Here is a 20847-nt window from a genome sequence, read left to right on the forward strand (position 1 = left end):
TGTCACGGATGTGTGACTTCAGAGTCAGAACAAAAGGCAACAGAAAATAATCCACAAACATAGATAAATGTTCTGTGATATAGATATAGATATATATATAGATATATGCACGAAGGAGGCACCCGTCATTTCAAAGCGTTCGACAGAACAGGCAGCGCTCGTGTTAAATCTGAGGATATAATTTCTGCCAGAACCACCGCTACGATGGACAAGTATCTGCCAAATTGGATTGTGACGACACAATGGACAACCGATTACTCAAACCGGCTTTCCCAGACACAGAACATCCGAAGCGGCTGACGAGTGGGGAGAAAAGCGGACAATGAGGCTCCCAAACTACCCAGTGACACAACAACATCTGAGAGGCATGTTTCATTTTCAAAGCGAGAATTGTAAGCTGATAGTAAAGAACCAACATCGCTATTAACAAAAACAATGAACGAAATAACCAAAGAAACAGATACTCTAAGATGGCGGCCAAAAAACTCAATGCATTCTCTCCGGGCCGAAGACTGGGTGGGAGGAGCCCAACCTAGGCTTTTTAAAGAACTGAAAAAACACTAACGTCTTGCGTTACTAAACAGCATCTGAGGAAGTCAAAAAGACAAAACGCGTCATGCTGTATGTAATAAAGATCATCAGAACCCCCATGTGTGCTCCGTGACTGTTCCTTACGATGGGACACCTTGTGGAAACTTATTTACGTGCATGCTGCTTGCACGAAGGAGGCACCCGTCATTTCAAAGCGTTCGACAGAACAGGCAGCGCTCGTGTTAAATCTGAGGATATAATTTCTGCCAGAACCACCGCTACGATGGACAAGTATCTGCCAAATTGGATTGTGACGACACAACGGACAACCGATTACTCAAACCGGCTTTCCCAGACACAGAACATCCGAAGCGGCTGACGAGTGGGGAGAAAAGCGGACAATGAGGCTCCCAAACTACCCAGTGACACAACAACATCTGAGAGGCATGTTTCATTTTCAAAGCGAGAATTGTAAGCTGATAGTAAAGAACCAACATCGCTATTAACAAAAACAATGAACGAAATAACCAAAGAAACAGATACTCTAAGATGGCGGCCAAAAAACTCAATGCATTCTCTCCGGGCCGAACACTGGGTGGGAGGAGCCCAACCTAGGCTTTTTAAAGAACTGAAAAAACACTAACGTCTTGCGTTACTAAACAGCATCTGAGGAAGTCAAAAAGACGAAACGCGTCATGCTGTATGTAATAAAGATCATCAGAACCCCCATGTGTGCTCCGTGACTGTTCCTTACGATGGGACACCTTGTGGAAACTTATTTACGTGCATGCTGCTTGCACGAAGGAGGCACCCGTCATTTCAAAGCGTTCGACAGAACAGGCAGCGCTCGTGTTAAATCTGAGGATATAATTTCTGCCAGAACCACCGCTACGATGGACAAGTATCTGCCAAATTGGATTGTGACGACACAATGGACAACCGATTACTCAAACCGGCTTTCCCAGACACAGAACATCCGAAGCGGCTGACGAGTGGGGAGAAAAGCGGACAATGAGGCTCCCAAACTACCCAGTGACACAACAACATCTGAGAGGCATGTTTCATTTTCAAAGCGAGAATTGTAAGCTGATAGTAAAGAACCAACATCGCTATTAACAAAAACAATGAACGAAATAACCAAAGAAACAGATACTCTAAGATGGCGGCCAAAAAACTCAATGCATTCTCTCCGGGCCGAACACTGGGTGGGAGGAGCCCAACCTAGGCTTTTTAAAGAACTGAAAAAACACTAACGTTTTGCTTTACTAAACAGCATCTGAGGAAGTCAAAAAGACGAAACGCGTCATGCTGTATGTAATAAAGATCATCAGAACCCCCATGTGTGCTCCGTGACTGTTCCTTACGATGGGACACCTTGTGGAAACTTATTTACGTGCATGCTGCTTGCACGAAGGAGGCACCCGTCATTTCAAAGCGTTCGACAGAACAGGCAGCGCTCGTGTTAAATCTGAGGATATAATTTCTGCCAGAACCACCGCTACGATGGACAAGTATCTGCCAAATTGGATTGTGACGACACAATGGACAACCGATTACTCAAACCGGCTTTCCCAGACACAGAACATCCGAAGCGGCTGACGAGTGGGGAGAAAAGCGGACAATGAGGCTCCCAAACTACCCAGTGACACAACAACATCTGAGAGGCATGTTTCATTTTCAAAGCGAGAATTGTAAGCTGATAGTAAAGAACCAACATCGCTATTAACAAAAACAATGAACAAAATAACCAAAGAAACAGATACTCTAAGATGGCGGCCAAAAAACTCAATGCATTCTCTCCGGGCCGAACACTGGGTGGGAGGAGCCCAACCTAGGCTTTTTAAAGAACTGAAAAAACACTAACGTCTTGCGTTACTAAACAGCATCTGAGGAAGTCAAAAAGACGAAACGCGTCATGCTGTATGTAATAAAGATCATCAGAACCCCCATGTGTGCTCCGTGACTGTTCCTTACGATGGGACACCTTGTGGAAACTTATTTACGTGCATGCTGCTTGCACAAAGGAGGCACCCGTCATTTCAAAGCGTTCGACAGAACAGGCAGCGCTCGTGTTAAATCTGAGGATATAATTTCTGCCAGAACCACCGCTACGATGGACAAGTATCTGCCAAATTGGATTGTGACGACACAATGGACAACCGATTACTCAAACCGGCTTTCCGAGACACAGAACATCCGAAGCGGCTGACGAGTGGGGAGAAAAGCGGACAATGAGGCTCCCAAACTACCCAGTGACACAACAACATCTGAGAGGCATGTTTCATTTTCAAAGCGAGAATTGTAAGCTGATAGTAAAGAACCAACATCGCTATTAACAAAAACAATGAACGAAATAACCAAAGAAACAGATACTCTAAGATGGCGGCCAAAAAACTCAATGCATTCTCTCCGGGCCGAACACTGGGTGGGAGGAGCCCAACCTAGGCTTTTTAAAGAACTGAAAAAACACTAACGTCTTGCGTTACTAAACAGCATCTGAGGAAGTCAAAAAGACGAAACGCGTCATGCTGTATGTAATAAAGATCATCAGAACCCCCATGTGTGCTCCGTGACTGTTCCTTACGATGGGACACCTTGTGGAAACTTATTTACGTGCATGCTGCTTGCACGAAGGAGGCACCCGTCATTTCAAAGCGTTCGACAGAACAGGCAGCGCTCGTGTTAAATCTGAGGATATAATTTCTGCCAGAACCACCGCTACGATGGACAAGTATCTGCCAAATTGGATTGTGACGACACAATGGACAACCGATTACTCAAACCGGCTTTCCCAGACACAGAACATCCGAAGCGGCTGACGAGTGGGGAGAAAAGCGGACAATGAGGCTCCCAAACTACCCAGTGACACAACAACATCTGAGAGGCATGTTTCATTTTCAAAGCGAGAATTGTAAGCTGATAGTAAAGAACCAACATCGCTATTAACAAAAACAATGAACGAAATAACCAAAGAAACAGATACTCTAAGATGGCGGCCAAAAAACTCAATGCATTCTCTCCGGGCCGAACACTGGGTGGGAGGAGCCCAACCTAGGCTTTTTAAAGAACTGAAAAAACACTAACGTTTTGCGTTACTAAACAGCATCTGAGGAAGTCAAAAAGACGAAACGCGTCATGCTGTATGTAATAAAGATCATCAGAACCCCCATGTGTGCTCCGTGACTGTTCCTTACGATGGGACACCTTGTGGAAACTTATTTACGTGCATGCTGCTTGCACGAAGGAGGCACCCGTCATTTCAAAGCGTTCGACAGAACAGGCAGCGCTCGTGTTAAATCTGAGGATATAATTTCTGCCAGAACCACCGCTACGATGGACAAGTATCTGCCAAATTGGATTGTGACGACACAATGGACAACCGATTACTCAAACCGGCTTTCCCAGACACAGAACATCCGAAGCGGCTGACGAGTGGGGAGAAAAGCGGACAATGAGGCTCCCAAACTACCCAGTGACACAACAACATCTGAGAGGCATGTTTCATTTTCAAAGCGAGAATTGTAAGCTGATAGTAAAGAACCAACATCGCTATTAACAAAAACAATGAACGAAATAACCAAAGAAACAGATACTCTAAGATGGCGGCCAAAAAACTCAATGCATTCTCTCCGGGCCGAACACTGGGTGGGAGGAGCCCAACCTAGGCTTTTTAAAGAACTGAAAAAACACTAACGTCTTGCGTTACTAAACAGCATCTGAGGAAGTCAAAAAGACGAAACGCGTCATGCTGTATGTAATAAAGATCATCAGAACCCCCATGTGTGCTCCGTGACTGTTCCTTACGATGGGACACCTTGTGGGAACTTATTTACGTGCATGCTGCTTGCACGAAGGAGGCACCCGTCATTTCAAAGCGTTCGACAGAACAGGCAGCGCTCGTGTTAAATCTGAGGATATAATTTCTGCCAGAACCACCGCTACGATGGACAAGTATCTGCCAAATTGGATTGTGACGACACAATGGACAACCGATTACTCAAACCGGCTTTCCCAGACACAGAACATCCGAAGCGGCTGACGAGTGGGGAGAAAAGCGGACAATGAGGCTCCCAAACTACCCAGTGACACAACAACATCTGAGAGGCATGTTTCATTTTCAAAGCGAGAATTGTAAGCTGATAGTAAAGAACCAACATCGCTATTAACAAAAACAATGAACGAAATAACCAAAGAAACAGATACTCTAAGATGGCGGCCAAAAAACTCAATGCATTCTCTCCGGGCCGAACACTGGGTGGGAGGAGCCCAACCTAGGCTTTTTAAAGAACTGAAAAAACACTAACGTCTTGCGTTACTAAACAGCATCTGAGGAAGTCAAAAAGACGAAACGCGTCATGCTGTATGTAATAAAGATCATCAGAACCCCCATGTGTGCTCCGTGACTGTTCCTTACGATGGGACACCTTGTGGAAACTTATTTACGTGCATGCTGCTTGCACGAAGGAGGCACCCGTCATTTCAAAGCGTTCGACAGAACAGGCAGCGCTTGTGTTAAATCTGAGGATATAATTTCTGCCAGAACCACCGCTACGATGGACAAGTATCTGCCAAATTGGATTGTGACGACACAATGGACAACCGATTACTCAAACCGGCTTTCCCAGACACAGAACATCCGAAGCGGCTGACGAGTGGGGAGAAAAGCGGACAATGAGGCTCCCAAACTACCCAGTGACACAACAACATCTGAGAGGCATGTTTCATTTTCAAAGCGAGAATTGTAAGCTGATAGTAAAGAACCAACATCGCTATTAACAAAAACAATGAACGAAATAACCAAAGAAACAGATACTCTAAGATGGCGGCCAAAAAACTCAATGCATTCTCTCCGGGCCGAACACTGGGTGGGAGGAGCCCAACCTAGGCTTTTTAAAGAACTGAAAAAACACTAACGTCTTGCGTTACTAAACAGCATCTGAGGAAGTCAAAAAGACGAAACGCGTCATGCTGTATGTAATAAAGATCATCAGAACCCCCATGTGTGCTCCGTGACTGTTCCTTACGATGGGACACCTTGTGGAAACTTATTTACGTGCATGCTGCTTGCACGAAGGAGGCACCCGTCATTTCAAAGCGTTCGACAGAACAGGCAGCGCTCGTGTTAAATCTGAGGATATAATTTCTGCCAGAACCACCGCTACGATGGACAAGTATCTGCCAAATTGGATTGTGATGACACAATGGACAACCGATTACTCAAACCGGCTTTCCCAGACACAGAACATCCGAAGCGGCTGACGAGTGGGGAGAAAAGCGGACAATGAGGCTCCCAAACTACCCAGTGACACAACAACATCTGAGAGGCATGTTTCATTTTCAAAGCGAGAATTGTAAGCTGATAGTAAAGAACCAACATCGCTATTAACAAAAACAATGAACGAAATAACCAAAGAAACAGATACTCTAAGATGGCGGCCAAAAAACTCAATGCATTCTCTCCGGGCCGAACACTGGGTGGGAGGAGCCCAACCTAGGCTTTTTAAAGAACTGAAAAAACACTAACGTCTTGCGTTACTAAACAGCATCTGAGGAAGTCAAAAAGACGAAACGCGTCATGCTGTATGTAATAAAGATCATCAGAACCCCCATGTGTGCTCCGTGACTGTTCCTTACGATGGGACACCTTGTGGAAACTTATTTACGTGCATGCTGCTTGCACGAAGGAGGCACCCGTCATTTCAAAGCGTTCGACAGAACAGGCAGCGCTCGTGTTAAATCTGAGGATATAATTTCTGCCAGAACCACCGCTACGATGGACAAGTATCTGCCAAATTGGATTGTGACGACACAATGGACAACCGATTACTCAAACCGGCTTTCCCAGACACAGAACATCCGAAGCGGCTGATGAGTGGGGAGAAAAGCGGACAATGAGGCTCCCAAACTACCCAGTGACACAACAACATCTGAGAGGCATGTTTCATTTTCAAAGCGAGAATTGTAAGCTGATAGTAAAGAACCAACATCGCTATTAACAAAAACAATGAACGAAATAACCAAAGAAACAGATACTCTAAGATGGCGGCCAAAAAACTCAATGCATTCTCTCCGGGCCGAACACTGGGTGGGAGGAGCCCAACCTAGGCTTTTTAAAGAACTGAAAAAACACTAACGTCTTGCGTTACTAAACAGCATCTGAGGAAGTCAAAAAGACGAAACGCGTCATGCTGTATGTAATAAAGATCATCAGAACCCCCATGTGTGTTCCGTGACTGTTCCTTACGATGGGACACCTTGTGGAAACATATAGATATATATATATATATATATATATATATATATATATATATATTACCTACTGGCGGTCGCCAGTAGGTATATATAGTTAGGATTTTTTCTCTATGGGATTTTTGAAAATTCTATGTCTAATAACTTTGGCGTTTGTGGACGGAATTGGCTGAAATTTTCAGGAAAATGGCACATTTTGTTTCTGAGCAGCCCTTGAAAATTTGGGGGGGGTTCGTCAAGGGGGGGCCGAGAAAAAAGGGGGGTCCCAAAACGTGTTTTTAACATTGAGTTTTCCATAGGGCGGTTGGCCTCACTTTTAGCCCGAACGGCTGAATGGATTTGCACGAAACTTGGCAAAATTGTAGGGACTGGTAGCCCGATGTGCCTTTTGTAGGTCTCAATATATGTGCTTCAGTGGATTTTGAGAAATTAACGTTCAAAAAAAGATATATATCTGTAACAGCGGACCGGGCAGCGCTCCAGTTCGCGTACTTTTCGCGCAACGGAGCTTTGTGAAGCGAAGCCGATTGGTTCTCCGGCGTCTGTAAACATTCCAAACAGTCCGTAGCGGCCGCCATCTTGTCTCTCGGTAGGATCGAGAGACAAGAGGAGGCCAAAGCGAAGGGGCAAATGACCATAAGGGGGCATAGTAGATCCTCGCTGACCCCCTAGGTTTGATGTGGAGGTTTTAAAAGGGCCCCGCGGGGCAAAAAAAAAATAATAATAATAATAATCGAACGGCTGAATGGATTTGCACGAAACTTGGTAAAATATTAGGGACTGGTAGCCCGATGTGCCTTTGCTAGGTCTCAATATATGTGCTCCAGTGGATTTTGAGAAATTAACGTTCAAAAAAAGATATATATCTGTAACAGCGCTCCGCTTCGCGTAACGGAGGTTTGCGAAGCTGATTGGTTCTCCGGCGTCTGTAAACATTCCAAACAGTCCGTAGCGGCCGCCATCTTGTCTCTCGGTAGGATCGAGAGACAAGAGGAGGCCAAAGCGAAGGGGCAAATGACCATAAGGGGGCATAGTAGATCCTCCTTGACCTCTTAGGTTTGATGTGGAGGTTTTAAAAGGGCCCCGCGAGGCAAAAAAAATAAAAATAATAATAATCGAACGGCTGAATGGATTTGCACGAAACTTGGCAAAATTGTAGGGACTGGTAGTCCGATGTGCCTTTGCTAGGTCTCAATATATGTGCTCCAGTGGATTTTGAGAAATTAACGTTCAAAAAAAGATATATATCTGTAACAGCGCTCCGCTTCGCGGAGATAAAATTATATCTGTATTACCTAGCTGTTGCTAACACCAGTTAGCGACGGCTAGTAGGAGATAGCGACCATCTTGGGCCCCACTTTGCATGTGAGTGATATTTATCACTAATGACATGCAAAGTGGGCATGCCAAGATGTTAGCGACTGGAAACAGTCGCTAACATCGCTATCTCCTATTATCAACTTTTGGAAATATTCGCGATAAGCGCGAATATCTCCAAAAGCTAGCACCTGCCCTGAGCAGTTCTAAGGCATGTTATCCAATGGGAGGTGGATAACATGGCTAAGAGCATTAGCTCGGTAATGCATGAATATCGCTGAGTTTTCAGCGATATTAATGCATTGCGGTCGTTTTTTATCGTATTTGCGATAAACCTTGATAATAGCAAGGTTTATCTGCGATAATTTCTGACGATGCTTAGCGGTAAAAAAATCGTTGCTAAGCATCGTTAGGGATAAATATTGCTTAACTTTGGTAATATGCCCCAACGTCTGTTAACGTTCGATTCGAAGGAAATCAGGAAGTGTTGAAAAACATTGTCTGCGCCATCTTGCCTTTTTTCAAATGCCACACTTTTGTCGTGCACGGCAGTCATTTTAGATGCCTTGACCAGACCCACTCTGTGCACGCTGTCGATCCTTAGCATGACTCCCCACCCTCGCAAGCATCTCCCCCAGGCAGTGGTCACCCCCGCTCTCTGTCTTATGCATGGGTAATAAACCACCCCCCATCTGCGCTGCTCTTCCCTGAGAATCACACCCTGTGCCCGCCCGACACCTCCCTTTCGCCCTATTCACTACCGCACCCTCTGACACTCCTTTTCCTCTGTGTCCGATTGTCCAGGCCGGTCCTAGGGTATCAGCTAGCCCTGCAGATGTAGTTTATGGCTCCAGCTGTAAAGAATCACCCCTCTTCAAAGGAGTTATAGTAGATCAAGGCCCACACTCGATGAGATCCGTCACAGCAGACGCGTTCCTATTATCTGAAAACCATCCTGTATTGTGATTGGGGAGGGGACCGAGCCTGAAGCGGAAGATTCCAGGGATGACTCTTTGTACATCAAAGTTTTTACAATTATGTGTCACATTAAAAATATATAGCACTCCAACAAAGTAGTAAGATTATAAAACTTTAATAACTTATAAATATATACAAGAAAACAAAAACAGTAATAACATATAAACATTTTTAGGGAAAAACAACGAAGTAGCGGTCGGCTGTGCGAATAGTCCCAACGCAGCACAACGTCCAGATTTCTGGCGTGGGGCGTCGCGGGGGGTGGGTCATCAGTAGCAAACTGTTGTGCGAATAGTTCCAAGGCAGCAGAACGATGGCACCAAGGTGATGTCCAGTAAGTTGCCGCACTGGTTTTGGTATCCTACAATGCTGCTCCGAATAACGGCGTGGGGCGCCCCGGGGGAGGCGGCGTGAACGGGCCTCTCCAGGTGGAGTGTCATCTGTTGTAGTGGGGCGCCCCTTTACCGTTTCAGTTGCCATTCCGTCCGTTTTTGGTCCACTGTGTCAAAAGCCGCAATTCAGCTGAGTTGCGCCCACTCTTGCGGTGCAGCGATAGGCGGCTGTCACAGGACTCTCAAAATGGCGGCAGGCTGTTTCCTTTTTGGGCCTGGTCCACTGAAATGGCCCTGGGACACCTTGGAAATCGGACGCTTGTCTGCTAGGTCTTGGACCCCATTCTCGAAAGCGTCCCCTCCGCCTTGAGGATTTATCAAAAGTTTTGGGGGCCCCCGACTCCTGTAGGCTTCTGGTGGGGAGCGGTTGCCATGATTGCTCGCGGAATGACCACGACGGAGCTACGAGATGGTGGTGCTCTCATGCTGAAGCCAGCTTCAGTCTGAAACATCCAGAAACAAGGTGGGGCTTTCATCGTTTGGGAAAAAAAAAAGTTTTCATCCAATGAAAAGTGTTGTTTTTAGGTCATATGATCAAGCCTTCCATCATTAGGAAACCAAAAGTAAAATGAACCAATGAAAAGTTTTATAAACAAGTCACATGACCTGTTATGCGGCATAGGGTATAAAATGCGGAGAAAATACGTTGGCACGTGAGGCGGCGTCAGTAGCGGACCGATGTGCGAATAGGCCGAAGGCAATACAACGCGCCAAGATCCGGATGGCACCGAGGTGGTGTCCAGCAAGTTGCAGCACTGGTGTGGCCATCCTACAATGCTGAAAGTCGGCGTGGGGCGCCCCGTTGGCCTGTGAGTTTGCGTCAGTAGCGGACCGATGTGCGAATAGGCCGAAGGCAGCACAACGCGCCAAGATCCGGATGGCACCGAGGTGGTGTCTAGTAAGTTGCCGCACTGGTGTGGCCATCCTACAATGTTGAAAGTCGGCGTGGGGCGCCCCGTTGGCCTGTGAGATGGCGGCAGTAGCGGACCGATGTGCGAATGGGGCCAAAGGCAGCGCAACAATATTTTCGGAATAGAAGACACCACAAGGCGCTGAGATGCCAAGATCCGGATGGCACCGAGGTGGTGTCTAGCAAGTTGTGGCACTGGTGTGGCCATCCTACAATGGTAAAAGTCGGCGTGGGGCGCCCTGTTGGCCTGTGAAATGGTGTCAGTAGCGGACTGATGTGCGAATGGGGCCAAAGGCAGCGCAACAATATTTTCTGACTGACACCACAAGGCGCTGAGATGCCAAGATCCGGATGGCACCGAGGTGATGTCTAAGTTGCGGACCGATGTGCGAATGGGGTCAAAGGCAGCGCAACAATATTTTCTGTATGGAAGATACCACTAGGCGTTGAGATGCCAAGATCCGGATGGCACCGAGGTGATGTCTAGCAAGTTGCTGTACTGGTGTGGTCATCCTACAATGCTGAAAGTCGGCGTGGGGCGCCCCATTAGCCTGTGAGATGGCGTCAGTAGCGGACCGATGTGCGAATAGGCCGAAGGCAGCACAACGCGCCAAGATCCGGATGTCACCGTGGTGGTTTCATAGTTGAGAGGCACTTCATCTGCAGTGGGGCGCCGAGATCCGGATGGCACCGAGGTGATGTCTAGCAAGTTGCTGTACTGGTGTGGTCATCCTACAATGCTGAAAGTCGGCGTGGGGCGCCCCATTAGCCTGTGAGATGGCGTCAGTAGCGGACCGATGTGCGAATGGGGCCAAAGGCAGCGCAACAATATTTTCTGAAGAGAAGACACCAAAAGGCGCTGAGATTCCAAGATCCGGATGGCACCGAGGTGGTGTCTAGGAAGCTATGCAGTTGAGTTGTGTGCGCACTTGCGGCGAATAGGTCGAAGGCAGCATAACAATGTTTTCTGAATAGAAGACACCACAAGGCGTTGAGATTCGGTTACCACCGAGGTGATGTCTAGCAAGTTGCCGCACTGGTGTGGCCATCCTACAATACTGCTCCGAATAACGGCGTGGGGTGCCCGAAGGGGGGGGGGTGGGGGAGGCGGCGTGAACGGGCCTTCCTAGGTGGAGGCTCGTCTGCTGTAGTGGGGCGCCCCTTTACCGTTTCAGTTGCCATTCAGCTGAGTTTCGGCTGCTCTTGATGCTACAGCGACAGGCGGCTGCAACAGGACTCTCAAAATGGCGGCCTGTTCTTTGGATTTGGGCCTGGTCCACTAAAATGGCCCTGGGACACCTTAGAACTCGGACGCTCGATTTTTTTTTTCCTTTCCTGTACATGCAAAAAAAGGTAAATGCCCGGTACGTTACACGCTTCATCTGCCACGATGAACTCTCCAGAGGAACCGAAAAAATATATAGTTATGGTAACTATACCATGCATCGTCATATGGAGAGGTGGCACCAATTAATTATAGTGCTGCATAAAAGAGAGATTTGGAGGAGAACCATTGACCTGCTAGTACATTCATCAAAGAAGTGGCACTGACAGCATCAGAGGCAAGGGAAACGGTCCCAAATATTTAGAAGAACTTTGGAAAGATTAAAATGACATGTTTAGATTGTGGCAAATTAATTTCATGTGGACAGATGAGTGTTACTCTAATAAATACAGCATATGAACATCATCATAGTCGATGGTTGGTAGAGACATTTTGACTATATCCTGGACCTGCCCGTCCTCGCCCAAAATGGCGCCGGAATAAATGGGACTCGTAACTCCTTGTTGTGTACTGGTTGCAGAACCTTGAAATCACGAGATACGTATGCAGTTTTGAAGCACATGGCGGGCGGGGACGAGAATTGATTGAATATTTCGACATCCCTATTGATATTAAGTTCTGATGTGTTATTGATTACTGTACTATTGAAAGTTCGAATTAACGTCACCGATGGTACTTGCCCGCAAATGTATATCTAGATAATTTTATTGTAACTGGCCCTGTCGTATTTTAATTATAAAATGTACGTCCACCGATTCCGTAACTGTTAGACACCTTAGTTCTTGCAACCTAATGGCCCGCCCGTTACGTTCCTCTACAGTGTAAATGTCTACTCATCATATACGATTACAGTTTGCTCCGTGGCCGGCCCACGTGGTTATAGGCTCGTATTTGTATAATGAAATTTTCACAATAAAGGTTTTTAAAAGAAAACATGGTAGTAGTATATACATTGGTAAAGTTTTTAATAATAGTCACTGTTTTAGAATCAGTAAAAGGCAAGTGAAATAAAGCAGACCAATTACATGAAGGGTAAAAGGTATAATTCGAAGGAACGCAGTAAAGATAAATGGTCAAGGGCTGTTGTGTTTTCTACACCTGCAACATAAAGTGATCGATAAGAATCTCATATTCAGGCGTATCGGCGACTAAGACAGCAGGTCGACCCTCTTTTGCTCAACGGCTCCGTCATGGGACGAAAAAACGCTCTTTTTCTCGAAAAAAGAATATATTTTACTTGCAGGACAGTTGTAAATTTTCCGGGAAAGTACATTAGCCTGGAACATTATAACATATATTTAAGAAAAAATTATGTTCGGAAGTAATAAAAAGCGTAATTTTTAGGTCATATGACCAAGCCTTTCATCATTAGAATAAGAAAAGTAAAATGAACCAATGAAAAGTTTTATTAACAAGTCACATGACTTGTTATGCTTACGTTACGCGCTGCGCGCCCCGGATGACTTCCGGATGCCCTACCGCGGCGCGTCATATGACGCATTACGCGACAACGCAGGTCCAGAATATAGTCAAAATGTCTCCACCAACCAGCGGTTGGAACACAACCCCTTTCAGCAGGCTAAATAGTTCTGTTAAATGACAACAGAAGGGACAGGCAACAAGAACCATCAGTCAAAGAGGGGAGGGCTAGTTCTTCTCTACCGGGTTACATTGGGGCGCTACCGGAACTGATCGAATTGGTAGTCTACAGTGTTTCTGGATATTCAGACTGAAGCTGGGGTTAGCATGAGAGCAGCACCATTTCGTAGCTCCGTCGTGGCCATTCCGCAACCAATCATGGCAGCCGCTCTTTATCGTTATTTTGGGCGGGGTGGGTGGCGGAGCCAAGCTGTTTTGCAGCCATCATTGTGTGGAGTTCAGTTCATTTCACTAGTTTTGTATTTGTCATGAGGGGTTGTTCTTAATGTTTCTATTTTAGCGAGGTCAAAAAGAGATCCCATTAGTGGCCTACTGATTTTGCTCGATTCCTTTTCTTTTTTTTTTACGCGATTTTTCGTTATCTGCGAAGACTAAACAGAGTATTGCGACTCTGTGTTTGTTTGTAAATAGAGAATGAACCAAAGAGAACCAATTCTAAAACAGTAAATACTTGGATAACAATCAATCAAATGGAGAGAGAAGCAGGCACGACGTATTACAACGGGGGCAAAGGCCTGCGTTAACTACCCTTCACTATGTGCAAAGAGAGAGTACTCCTAATAGAAATGAGGGGGGGGGGCACCATTCAAAGCAGATCAGTGTGCATAAACACGAAAATGTTTTCACTTACCACGTACTTGACATTCGACAGCTTATGATATTTGCTATTAAAAAACCATTGAAATTCACTGAAAAAACCATAGGTTATAGACCATATATAGTTAGGAATTAGCATTTACAAAACCTTGAAAATTCACTGAAAAAACCATAGGTTATAGACCATATATAGTTAGGAATTAGCATTTAAAAAACCTTATTTTACTCACACAAAACCATTGAAATTCCATATATAGTTAGTTGCACTAACTATATATCGCGCACCCGCAAACCACTGCTGATCATGTCACATATTACATCATTCATGACATGGTCAGTGACATCACTGATGACATCACTGATGACATCTCAAATGACATCACTGATGAGATCACTGATGACATCATCCAGTGACTGTGTGTTTCTGAAAAGTTTAAATATGTTTTACATATTGAAGAATGAGTAGATGTATAAGTGTCTGGACGAAGGATTTAGTAGGTGCATGACTGAATGTATGAGTGAGTGATTAAATGTGTCTCACTGAGTGCATGGGTTAGTGACTAAACTGTCTTAATTTGTGCATCATTATGTCTGTTGTTCTGTAAACTGCTGCATGTGTTGATCAGTAGCTATATGATTAACTATATGGGTTATTGATTGATTGTCCAAGTATTTGTATGGGAGACTGAGTGTGTGTGTGGCTGGCTGGGAGGTGTGTGACTCTGTGCAGATCAATGTGTACTTGTATCAATGATTGTATAAGAAAGTAAGTATGTGTTCGTATATGTTTGAAAATGTAAGGTGCTCTATGTTTAACTGTATAGACAAGAAAATGGAAGTGTGATTGATTCTTTACAGGACTGACTAGGTGTGTGAGTAACTCCATGGATGAGTGGCAGAGTCTGAGTGTCTGTATAGGTGTATGAGTGCATATGATAGTGTTGTAAAGATGAGTGATTCTATGTATGAATGATTGTATGGGTGAATGAGTGAATGTGTGTGTAGACGTAGGAATCAGTGAGTACGTATGTAGTAACTAGTATTGGTGTGTCAATGGTTTCAAAAATTATACTCTGTATTTAACACTGGGTGTAACAGAGGTTATATTAAAGTGTGAGGAGATGCATTGTATTGTCACATTAATGATATCATCATTGATGTGACCATTGATGTCAAAAGAGATATCATCAGTGATGTCATTTGAGATGTCATCAGTGATGTCATCAGTGATGTCACTGACCATGTCATGAATGATGTAATATGTGACATGATCAGCAGTGGATTGCGGGTGCGCGATATATAGTTAGTGCAACTAACTATATATGGAATTTCAATGGTTTTGTGTGAGTAAAATAAGGTTTTTTAAATGCTAATTCCTAACTATATATGGTCTATAACCTATGTTTTTTTCAGTGAATATATATATATATATATATCCATATACCTTCCTATGTAGGCACTACAAAAATATCATGCTTAGATTTAGCACACTAACATGAGTCCCGGAGCTCAAAATGGCTTCCTATCCGACCTTGCATGGACAAGCTTCAACAGCTATTCTGAACCATCTTAGAGGTCACTTTGCTTGTCCTGACTTCATGATAGTTTCCTTATCTGGTTGTGCAATTTGCTTACAGAGGGCGGAGCCAGCCTTTTCTTGGTCTGCCCATATCTAGCTGTTTATAATTGGCATGGTGCAAATCTTTTACATTCCTGTTAGCCATAGTTGGCTTGGTGCCTTTTTCTAGTTTCGCTGACATGGCATTACTAAAATGCATATAGCACCCAGAAATCAGTCACTCTGGGACGAAGCAGTCTGACAGCCCCTAAGATGGGAGACCTGACTTCTTCCTTGCTGATCAGCAATGATGCATGCATTTGGTACCAATAAATACATTTTACTATGTTTTTGAGCAACCTGCTATGTCTGGTGAGTTTCATTCATTTGCTCTTGGGACGGTGCCAGTATTTCCCTAACAGAATGGTGTCAGAATTGCGATACCTTGCCTTTCAAATGCATATTTAACACATATTAGAACATTGGAATGTGGAGCACTCCAATGAAGATATGGAGTGCTCCGAGCTTCTACGGGCCGGTAAAGGCCGGCAAAGTAACATTCCAATGTTATTTTCACAAAGTTCTTTTGGAGGCCGAGGGGATTTAAATCCCCTCGGGCTCCGAGAGACCTTTGTTTTTATTTGTTAGAACACTCTGCCCTCTAGTGGCAGAATGTTCTAATAACCTTACAACCCTTCGTAGCTGGGCTATACCGGCTATTATAGTCCCGCTTCCTTCTTTAACGCTGGAGCAGGCCTTTAATAGCCGGTACAGCCCATTACGGCGTGCTATAAGCCAATAGTATTATTAAAATGAAGATATGGAGTGCTCCGAGCTTCTACGGACCGGTAAAGGCCGGCAAAGCAACATTCCAATGTTATTTTCACAAAGGCCTTTCGGAGCCCGAGGGGATTTAAACCCCCTCGGGCTCCGAGAGGCCTTTGTTTTTATTTGTTAGAACACTCTGCCCTCTAGTGGCAGAATGTTCTAATAACCTTATAACCCTTCGTAGCTGGGCTATACCGGCTATTAAAGTCCTGCTTCCTTCTTTAACGCTGGAGCAGGCCTTTAATAGCCGGTACAGCCCATTACGGTGTGCTATAAGCCAATAGTATTAATAAAAAAAGGCATTAACAGGCATTTAAATTAAACAGGGGACTGTAGAGAAAGTTTTTTAAATGTTCTCTGTGTAAATATGATTGATATGTGGCAGAGTTTTACGGAATCTCTTAACTTCCACTGCAGGAGAGACTGGGCTAAAGAATAATTTATGACTCCAAACATGCTTAGCAGTGAAATATTGAATTGAGGTGTACACATATAAGAAATAGTGAAATAGGGGACTGATAAGTAACTAAGTTATGACAAGTGGCAGGCCCTTCGGGGGCTTATAAGGTCCCACTGCAGAAGAGCCTGTGCCAGGATGGAGTATTGATTTTCCCCAGAAAAAGAAACCCTCCCAGAATATAGTAAATCGTAAATCATACGTTCTTATATAGCGCCTTTCACTGTAAGGTCTCAAGCGTGGAGCTTCTGATTAGGTGCTTATTCAGCTACGGCTTCTTCAGCCCACGTCTCCCTTTTTATGCTGCAGTGATATGTCACTGTTGCGCGTCAGCACCGACTCAAAAGGCTGGGGGAGTTGGTCGATGTCCCTGCTCCCATACTAGAGGTCCATTAGCGACCACTGAAGATCGGCAGTTTTTAGACAAAGGATATTGTACGTACCTCAGCAATACTTATGGAAATAATGAAGATAGGGGGAGGTATACAGTTCGCTCTCTCCAAATAGGTCTCTCGAGCTTCTTCGGGCAGCATCCATTTGGAGATATATTTGTGGATCCTGTCACAACAGGAGCACGCTTGGCATTTTCCTTCTTCTTCCTTGTCAGCATTGTTGTCTTCTTCATCATCAATCTCTGTACTAACCATTTCATGTGTCATTATCGTAGAGGGTAGGCGGCATCCGGCAGCTAAGACCTGTTAAAAAAAACATCATGTAAGTAAGTATACATGCGACTAAGATATTATACGTGTAAATTTCATATTAGGAGGACATGGTGTGAGGTTGTACCTTGGCCAACAGAATCTGAAAGCCCTACAGAAAAATCAAGCGAATTAAGAACAGGCCTCTAATGGGCCAGTAATAGGGCAAGGGACAGTCACATGACAGGCAGGCAAGAGACTGGCTCTTTGCCAGCACTAACAGCCTCTAAGAGGCACAAACTCTTCATGAAATGTCCTTATTTCCACATAGATACTCAAGCAATCTTATTCAATGAATGTTCGTATACTCAATCTCTGGTTTCTTATGCCTTGATTCAGTGCTGAAAACATGTATTTTATGTTTACAACTACAGTTTTAAAAAGATTAGGAGTATGAAAGTGCACCATATAAAAAACAAATTTACAGACAAGGTACAAAAAAAGCTAAAGTCTGTTTAACCTCATAGACATTCGGTCTAGTGGAAATGTGCAATTTGCACAATGGCAGAGTTTACCAAATTCTCAAACATATGCAGTTCACGTAAGTGTAAGCTTAAATTATGCACGGCTTGGTAAACGAAGGGCTGGTACTGTTGTATTATTACAACTGGATATGAAAAATTATGAGTGGTGAAAGTAAAAAGCAAAGTAATTGATACAAATAGAATGACCATTTCATTTCCACCATCTTACGAAGTTACGACCTGCTACAGTCCCAAAATTAATCAATCCATTAATTTTCCGAGCAAAGGTGTCGTTCCTCCAATGCAAACGCAAATAAACTGATGTCAGACCAGTGGGTCATACCAAACAACAAGTGAAAAAGTCAGAAATCAAATTTAAAAGCGAGAAATTCACATCAGTTTCACCTCTGGGGAAACTGGTCATGTGCACTTTTATGATGTGCATCATTCAGTGTTATATTTTATTGTCTGTCAAAAATGTGGTGACTTGCGCTTTTACCAATTGCAAATTGCACAGAGAGGCGGGTACAGTCTGTACTGGTGATGACATAAAGTGTGCATGGTGTTGTACGTAAATCACACAAAAAATAAAAAAAATTGTTCGCCGACCTCCCCTTTGTAATGACAATTCTACATATGTAGAGAAAGTGAAAGTGCAGTCTGAACTCCACCACTGTCTCCTCCCAGTATTTTTCCCACCCATTCGCAGTATGAACAAGGGGAAGACACATACAGGTAAGACACATACATGCGGTGCAAGCCCCTGAATGCTCAACACAACAAGTATTTGCAATGCTATAGGTCTCGCATTCCCTAGAGTTTAAGGTATTGGCATTGTAAAAGACAATGCCTTTTATTTATCTGTTTTGATAATACACACATAAATAAAAGGCATTGTCATTTACAGTGCCAATAGCTGAAACTCTTGTAAATGTGAGACCTATTTCACTTCAAGAAGCGGCCGCCCTTGTCCTGGTCTACTTGGAAAGAGAAAGCGCGCATGGCGCACTGAATGTAGCAGGAAAGCATTTCATACCTGCAGTAGGAGAAACTCATTAAAGAAAATAATGCTTACAGACTAAGACATACCATTGCACCATCAGGATTCAAGCAAGCCGGGCCGAAGACGCCTGAAATGGCAGAAACCGGTCCCCGGAAGCTTGTTTCCTTCCCAGTGTAAGAATTGGCTGTTGTAGTCTGGTCTGCCCTGTTCCCATGATGCACTGGGCCAGGGACAGACTAATTTGCATACAGCCAGGTTCTGAAACTGGGATGGTGCAATGAGCTAAAAAACGGTGTTGGATCTAGCCCTGATCTCTTGACTGGGTGAGAGTACTCTGCTTAATTCAGAGACTCTGTCCATCACCACCCCTTGTTGTAAATAATTTTGTCCACCCTAAGCGTGGAAGGGTATACTCAGATGTGAGTCCCTTGCTCATTGCACCATCAGGATTCAAGCAAGCCGGGCCGAAGACGCCTGAAATGGCAGAAACCGGTCCCCGGAAGCTTGTTTCCTTCCCAGTGTAAGAATTGGCTGTTGTAGTCTGGTCTGCCCTGTTCCCATGATGCACTGGGCCAGGGACAGACTAATTTGCATACAGCCAGGTTCTGAAACTGGGATGGTGCAATGAGCTAAAAAACGGTGTTGGATCTAGCCCTGATCTCTTGACTGGGTGAGAGTACTCTGCTTAATTCAGAGACTCTGTCCATCACCACCCCTTGTTGTAAATAATTTTGTCCACCCTAAGCGTGGAAGGGTATACTCAGATGTGAGTCCCTTGCTCATTGCACCATTAGGATTCAAGCAAGCCGGGCCGAAGACGCCTGAAATGGCAGAAACCGGTCCCCGGAAGCTTGTTTCCTTCCCAGTGTAAGAATTGGCTGTTGTAGTCTGGTCTGCCCTGTTCCCATGATGCACTGGGCCAGGGACAGACTAATTTGCATACAGCCAGGTTCTGAAACTGGGATGGTGCAATGAGCTAAAAAACGGTGTTGGATCTAGCCCTGATCTCTTGACTGGGTGAGAGTACTCTGCTTAATTCAGAGACTCTGTCCATCACCACCCCTTGTTGTAAATACATTTAAGACAAGGCTGTACTAAGGAAGGAATAATAAGTGTATTAACGAATCAGAAACCAGCATTTACAAAGGACAATGACATAAGCCAATGGAAAATATGGGCGGAGGGGGACGGAGCTTCAACTCCATACTCGAATACAGCATGCCTCACAGCACATGCGCCGCCCAGGCTCGACCTAAAAAATAAATTTTTGCTTTGGTAGTTCACACATATTTTGCACATGTAAATGTTATACTTTTATGGACGGAAGCACGTTTTCTACCAACAAAATCTCTATCGCTGTGGGTTGAATGGGTTTGAGAGGGGTATGTGTACAGTTTGCATGCATACTATTGAACAGCACATTCTACCCTGTGTGAAATTTGTACTCAAAATTCTTGTGAATGCGCAGCAATTTATAAATTGGCAAATTTTCCTTAAAATTAATACATTTCATTATTTGGGCTCACCACATCTATACAGTGACTTTTTACTCTTCATTATAAACAAGAACATCTACTAAAGTGCAATGTTTAGAAACTAATACTGACAAGCGTTATAAACATTCTGCCCCAGTATATCCATCACCTTATAGGTTTGAAAATACATCAATTGGCTGAATGTGCAACAATCTGCAATAATTATGCAACTACACACACACTTAACAATTTTGTATAATTATAGTTCAATAATAGTATTATAATAAGGTAGGCAGCGAAAGCCTGCAATGCCAACATTTTAAATGGACTCATCATATTAGTGATCATTTAAAGTTAAGTATGTCTTTAGTTTTTAGGTCGAGACCTGCATAGGCTGCGCTTGCGCAGTCGCAGGGAGAGATCTTATGTCGACAGTGTGGGCG

At 44.3% G+C, this 20847-nt stretch overlaps 1 protein-coding gene across 1 annotated transcript in view; it reads right to left on the reverse strand.

Annotated features, from left to right (window-relative positions):
* Positions 1 to 20847, reverse strand: part of RHBDL2 (rhomboid like 2) — a 233284-nt gene that overhangs the window by 145540 nt on the left and 66897 nt on the right. Inside the window, exon 2 of the mRNA XM_078683795.1 lies at positions 17205 to 17456. Within this exon, the coding sequence (XP_078539921.1) occupies positions 17205 to 17420 (216 nt within the window). The 5' untranslated portion in view covers positions 17421 to 17456. The remainder of the gene's footprint in view (positions 1 to 17204; positions 17457 to 20847) is intronic.

This window comes from Lissotriton helveticus, chromosome 3_1 (assembly GCF_964261635.1).
Source record: "Lissotriton helveticus chromosome 3_1, aLisHel1.1, whole genome shotgun sequence".
Taxonomy (NCBI): Eukaryota; Metazoa; Chordata; class Amphibia; order Caudata; family Salamandridae; genus Lissotriton; species Lissotriton helveticus.